Raw genomic sequence first — 7,368 nt, 5'->3', positions numbered from 1 at the left:
TTGATTTTTAATTTCAATTTTGTATTTTATGAACATTTCTAAGGCTTCATCTTTGGATCTTAATAAATAAAGTTTAGTAAATCTAGAGTAATCATCAACAAATATCACATAATATTTTTTACCACCTCTAGTCATTGTGTGCTTTAAATCACCCAAATCACTATGTATTAACCCAAGAAGTTCAGTTTCTCTTGTAATAGATTTACAAGGCTTTTTAGTGATTTTAGCCTCAGCACATACTTCACATTTATCCATATTGGTTTCACTTAGTGAATTAATAATTCCAGTTTCTTTCATTTTCTTGATGTACCCAAGATTTACATGTCCAAGTCTACCATGCCAAATATTAATAGAATCAACCAAGTAAGCACAAGAAGATGAATTTTCATTAATAATATTAGCAACATTTAATACAAAAAGACCTTGATCTTCATAGCCTTTACCAACAAATGCATCATGCTTAGTTAAGGTAACAATGCACCATCAAATAAAACCTTAAGTCCTACCTTACCAAGCAGGTGTACTGAAACAAGATTGTGTCAGAAATGAGGAACATGTAGAACATCGGAGAGTGAAAGGGTTTTACCTGAAGTTAGCTTTAAGAGAGCTTTCCCTTTGCCTACCACATGCACAGATCTATTGTCTCCAACAATTACCCGCTCAGTATTTTCCTTTATTGGTGTGTAGGACGATAAGTCTTCTTTATTTCCACAAATGTGCCTAGTAGATGCGGAATCAATCACCCATCCTTTTACTTCCGTGGTCATGTTAGCTTCAGATACGACAGCTGTAATGATCTCTTCCACTTCCGTCACATTTGCCTTGTTTTTTGATATTGATCCTTTGTAGTTGTTGGTGGTCCTCTGCTTACATGCCGTAGCATAATGACCTGCTTTGCCACAAGCAAAACAAATGACCTTTTTCTTTTGTATTAGAGAATGAGATGTGTTGAATCTTTTCTTATCATTCCAAGGTTTTCTTTTGGGCTTATGGTCAAATTTCTTGTAGTGTTGTGGAGGCCTAATAGATCTCTCTTCTACTAAATTAGCTTTGGAAATAATTTCCTTAGCTTTGTTAACCTTTTCCAAAGACCTATTCCTTTCTTCTATTTTAATATGCACTATGGTTTGTTGAAGACTCATGAAAGTCTTCTTTCGTTTGAAATGGAGTTTATACTCCTTCCAAGAGTCGGGTAATTTTTCAACAAGACACTGGGTCATAAAACTTTTGGGTAAACCATTACCCTCTTTGGTTAATTCAACAACTATGTTATAAAACTCATGAATTTGAGAAGTAATACTCTTTTCATCAGTCATTTGAAAATGTAAGAAATTGCTTGCATCAAATTTCTTAGTACCCTCATCCTCAATCACATATCTACCAACTAATTCATCCCATAAATCTCTAGCAATAGTAAAATGGCAATAAACATCAAACAATTCATTAGATAAAGAATTCAATATAGTATTCACACATAATGTATTAGCCATTTTCTAATTCTTTGGATTGTTCTTCAGATTCCTCATCCGGTCTAGGCTCAGTTAGAGCACTAGAGATTTTTGTAAAGTCTAAAACTGCAAGAACCTTTTGATGTCAACGTTTAAAATTATTTCCATCAAAAGATTCAATTTTTGTAGCATCTGGAAGAACTTTAGCAGCAGCAAGAATTTGTGCATCCATAATCAACCTTTAAGATTGTTGTAAAATTAAAGGATGGTGCAAAAATTCTTATTGATGCTAAATAATATTAATCCAAACAATTAACAATAAGATAAATATAATACAATAAATAAAAAAATAGAGCAAGGAAAAATCTCACAAAGCTATAGAATCACAAAAGAGCGTTGTCCTTAAAGGTTGATTTCGTGCCTCCCGGAGTGTATAACTCGGTTCGATCGGATCTCTTGACACGCAACCTCCCAAGATTAGACTATAGCGTCTACCTTTGTTAAGAACGCACTTTCAAGTAACGAAGATCAAATGAACAACCCTTTCTCAAATTGAAGAGGATGAAAAATTGAGTAGCAAATAACTCTAATTTTTCTCTTTGGTAACAAAGAAAAAATTCTGGAGCATGAAAATGAAATCTCACTAAAAAGTAATATTTTTTGTCAAAGTTGAAGACTTGCTTATATAGACATGGGGAAACTTTTTTCTTTTAAAACACATTATTATGCAATCTATGTATTAAAGAACAAACGGTCATGAGATCAATGTATAAAACCAACGGTCAACATATTTAAGATAAACGGTCAACAAATCATCAAACGGTCAACAAAACTTGAAGACAAATGGGTTTTAATCTAAGAAAACCAACGGTAAAGAATTAAAGCCTGCAGCTAAAAGAACTTGTAAATATTGAAGACAAATGCTTTTTAATTTAAGAAAACCAACGGGTAAAGGAATTAAAACCAACAGTTAAAAAACTTGTAAAAGGTTTTATTACCCAACGGTCAAAACTCATGAATATATTTTATGTTGAATGGTCAAAAATTAATAGGTAAATAAAACCAATATTTGTAACATTACAACAAACCTTTCATCGTTTGCCACCTTCTAGGGCCATATTGACAAGGAAAATAATATTTCCAATAATAATAATAATAATAATTGTTAGAACAATTTTCTGTTTAACTGTTTCTAGTATGGTGTGAACTACGCGTTATTCAGGGCGTTCTTGATTTGCAATACGTCGTCCACCGGCGTCTATGCCGGGAAACTCCAATACTTAAGTCAGTTTCCAGGAGAAAAATTATGCTTCAATGCACAATAATTCAATCTGCTCAATGGAGACTAATTGAGTCCTATTCCGTATTCTATAGTATGAGAGTTTGAGAGAGTATAAGATCTGTTTGTACCTTGTGTAGTGGCCTATTTATAGGCTGAAGAGTTGAGGTAGACTTGGACTAGTTCTTCTTATTTGAGTTGATTTGGGAGTCCTAAGAGTTGGAATTGGACTTGGACTCCTACTCTAATTTAGACTTTGAGTATGACTTCTTGACCCAGATTATTCCAATAGAACTCCACTTGGATTGTATCGCCTGCTATTCAATTAATAGCCATGTGGGCCTGTCATTGGCCCTAAGGCTCAAAATCTAATGGGCTTGTAGTGTGATTTTATTCCCAACAATAATAATAAAAGATATGAACTTGGTAAATTCAAAACTATCCTAATATAATTTTGGGCCAAACTTTATATATGAATACCCAAGAATGATAATAATATGAACCATGGCAAAGATATACCTGTGAATGGCATTGAATGGCACAAACCCTTCCATGATCACAATATCACATGATGGGATAGTTTTCCGGATAATGAGCACCGAGATGATGTAACTTACAAAAATAAGAATATGTAAGCAAAAAAGCTTGTCGGCATGTGCCCGTGAGAGATAGTTTGTCTAAGTTAGCAATGTATTCTTTGAGAGAAAACTGTGAATTAGTGTATAACCAAGAGTTTTCCGAAGGGAAGTCCCTCATACCTGGTTGGAGGACCAATTTTATAGTTGTCGTTTTGGCAATTAGAGTCTTGTTTTACCTAGCAATTAGAGCCATGATTGATCTCCCCATATCACGAGATTTAGGCTTCATTGTAGGGTTTTCATGATTCACCCAGATTTGAGATCTTACGTGGTAATTGGGGATTTGATGCTATTTGATTTGTTGTTGAAGTGTATCCCTTGCTCCACACGACACTATATGGCCGACATGTTGTGTCTGTGGAATGGGCTTTCTGGGTTAATCCCTGGCCCTAATTCCCAATAGTTACCCCACAATTCCTTTAGGTAATGTGTCAAAAAGTGTAATAAGAATTAATTGTACTAGGATTGATGAGGGTAATGATAATAATAATAATAATTATTATTATTTTCCAGATTATATAAATGCCTTGCCCAAATTTTGTCTTGACATTTATGATAGTTCTTTGAGGATGTGATGGAAGAAGGGTTTGCACGCAGGGCTAAGGCTTCTCTAATCTTGAGACCCAATGTTCATGTTCCATCAAGTCCAAACCCATATCTCAACGGTTCCTACTAGCATGGGACACAAGACAACCAGTGAGTTCGATTGTGAACCTTTAGTTTGCTCTAGTAAGAGGAAGTTGGAGGCTTCTGGGGAACTGATAGGACTTCTAGGGTCTCATTAAGGGCATGGTTATGGATACTTTCAAACAGCATAGGACCCTTTGTTGAGGCCCTGACTGTGGAAATTGCAATGGGCTCTATCGACTTGTCCCAATATGAGCCCATGCCGAGGTAGATGTCGAAGGTCCAAATAGATCTTCTCCATCAATGTGGAAACTGTACCACCCATTGAGGCCTTTCGAATGCAAATCTAGTACTGAGAAAGGGATCAAAATCTTCAAGTTGCTACTGAAGAAGTCCCTCCTGAGCCTAGAGAAACATTTGTTAAGGCGCCAAACAGGGGTTCCCAAATATCGAGAGGGAGTAGAATGTTCAGGCTACTATCACCGAGATTCTTCTCGAGGAACTAGGGCACCCAACCAGGCAAGCTTAGAGGCAGAGTGTAGGTCCTAAAATGCCAATAAGTCCTTTGGGATTTGATGCTGCTGGGACCTCAAGAAAACTTATTTGATTATGAAACGCCTTGGAAATTAATTAACTACACGGTTCGTCTCCCACCTTTATTCTGTGAGGAACAAGACTCAGAGATTTCTACTCCTTAAAAAGAGAGGATACTGAGCAGTAGAAAGCATTAAAATTTTATAAACATTAATCATTATAACAAGAGCATCTACCAAGGATCATCACAATAGCTGAAATACTATACTATACACATTATTGTTACAAGGGACCCATGCTATACCTTAATGTAGAAGCATGCATCAAGACTCTTAAGTATACAACATCAACCAAAAGTACTAGTTACCATGAGCACCCGCCTAATCTCACAATAAGCCATTAAGCGTCACTCCGATCAAGTCCTCCACAATAACTGGATGCATCGTAGTATTTATTTTCTGCTAAACTATCGATAACAACACAAATATATGTATGGGCGAAAAAGATGAAAATAATACAAGGGTAAGTCCGACGACTTAGTGAGTAAAAATGCACATGATGTACCCGTCATTAAATGGTGAACTCTGTTATTTATAAAGCACATGCAGCATTATGAGGTGACAGTTTATCATGGATGCAATACAGATATAATATATCCAGTAATATGAGAATTATGTCAATGTTTAAACTGTATGGTCTACCCGATATATTACCTATTCTCGGCAGGGTTGACGTTGTCCTAAGGGACTTGTAATACAATATCAGTGTTCTGGATATTGTATGCTACCGTCCATCACTAGCAGCTCGGCTGAATTCGACCTCGGGTGGCCCACGCTACTAATGATGTCTGTCCTATAGTTATCAACCAATCAAACAAGGCTGCGCCAATCACGAATAACCATTGGATCCAAGGCCCATATAAATATACACACATTTGACCATAGGGTTAAATTGTATAGTAAGCCCATGGCCGTTATCCCGCACATACCGATGTACCATGACATACGATGCAATTAATCTTATCCGTCTTTTATTTGCATGATTTTACAAGTCTCATCATTTGATTATCTTTTTACTCATACGTTTTCACAAAGTAGAGTTCACAGTAGTCCAAAATGTATTTCATGAGAGTTGTAAATATGCATGTTTGATATATATAAAATAGTCGTGCAATGCGAAAAAAGTAACAAGTATTCATGTGAGTTTGTACTCACCCGAGTCGTAAGGCTCCTCCATAAAATCTTCTTGAGGCTCCATAACCTCGAATACTGAAAAATGATTTATCACTAGTTCTAAACCCAAGCTAAAATGAGTCCTAAACCTAAAAGTGCCTAATCTGAGTTTCTGCTCGTTTTGCCAACCTAGTGAATATTCGGCCAGAAAGTGCGAACGTTCTCCAAGAAACCTATTTCAAACCAAATAGCCTTTGAATCACTCCTAAGCAAGTTGTAAGGCTACAACAAGATTCCTAACATATTTCTAGCCCAAAATAACATCTTTGTGCATAATAAAACACGTCCAACAAAAATGAAATGCTAACCCAAGCTTAAGGGCAATAACATAACTAGAAGCTCAAAACTACCAACTAAGCTAATTATGAAAAGCGCTTAAACAATATAACAACTAAGTAAGAAACAAGCTAATCTTAGAAGATTATCTCCTTGAAACAAAACCTTCAAGAAATCTCTCAATATCCTCCAAGAACTCTCACAACTCACAAAATCAGTTAAGCAGATGTTCTAGAGGGCAACATGGGTAGAATAAAGGTCGAGTGGGGAGGGGTATTTATAGGGTAGCAAAAGCTATGGGCACTGCTATGACAGTTCGGCAAAGTAGCGAATGTTTGGGTATTGTGCATAGCTTTTTTTAGGCGTTTGACCATTATCCAGTGTCTAAAAATTGGTCAGCGAACGTTCGGGTGGTCCCTAGTGAATGTTCGGTGTAGTTTTGGACTTACGCATGAAAAGCATGTCTATATGAACTGCCAAAACCAGCGAATGTTCTCTACTAATCAAATGTTCTCCACCAGCACTAGCGAACATTCACCGTTGACCTTTCAGCAGTTTGACCGACTGCACAGTGTTTAGTAAAACAGGCATAACTCTTGCTACGGGTTTTGGAATTGCGCATGCGACCCCATTCCAAAAAGCACTTTCCGAGAAGAACGTCATGGCAACCATTCAAATATCTTTGGGTGCCTTCTTGGGGTTCAAAATATAAGATTTCCCTCTTCAGATGGTGTTTCCAATGCTTTCTCGGTACCATTGTTGAACATTCGGTGCAGCAATAAATTCTTAAAGAGTCCAACTTCTTACACTTTATCAAATGAGAACCGACCCTAGCATCATAATTAGAGTGTACTTAACCCTAATTTATTTTCGGGGTATTACAGATTAGGGATCAGGCATGGGCCTATGGCTATCTTTGTGGTTTCGAGACTAAAAGGTAGCGTTTCTAATAACCTAAGGTTCATACCCCATGCACACAGGGGAAAAAATAACACAACATAGACCATACAAAAAAATAAATATTTAATACAGTTTAATCCCAACACAATAATAATGTTATCAATAAACCTACAACACAATTTTTTGTTGACAAAGAGGAAAACCTTAAAAAGGAAAAACCTATCAAGGGCAACCAAACCTCTAACAATAAAGAATAGGAAAACTTATACCTTTATAATCCTACTACACAATTTATAGGACGTCCCGCTCTTCATGTAGTTGATAAGTGCTGAATGTTACACATTCTAGCCCCTTAATTCATATATGTTAATCTCTTAGTTTTGTTCTAAGTTGATGTTCTGTGTGTGTGGGTATCTTTTTTTTTCTTGCATTTT

At 36.3% G+C, this 7,368-nt stretch overlaps 1 protein-coding gene across 1 annotated transcript; it reads right to left on the bottom strand.

The window, feature by feature from the left end:
• Nucleotides 1-539: 539 nt before the first annotated feature.
• LOC148583844 (uncharacterized) lies at nt 540-1,490 on the bottom strand. Its single transcript, XM_088510790.1, has one exon. The coding sequence runs from the start codon at nt 1,488-1,490 to the stop codon at nt 540-542; it is 951 nt and encodes a 316-aa protein (XP_088366916.1).
• Between the last annotated feature and the right edge of the window lie 5,878 nt (nt 1,491-7,368).

Source organism: Corylus avellana, chromosome 9 (genome assembly GCF_965113065.1).
Source record: "Corylus avellana chromosome 9, dhCorAvel1.hap1.2, whole genome shotgun sequence".
NCBI classification, from domain to species: Eukaryota; Viridiplantae; Streptophyta; class Magnoliopsida; order Fagales; family Betulaceae; genus Corylus; species Corylus avellana.
This window is presented reverse-complemented; position numbering and strand designations above follow the sequence as displayed.

Coding starts and splice junctions, on each gene's coding strand:
- LOC148583844 (XM_088510790.1), bottom strand. CDS start 1,490: ATGGCTAATACATTATGTGTGAATACTATATTGAATTCTTTATCTAAT.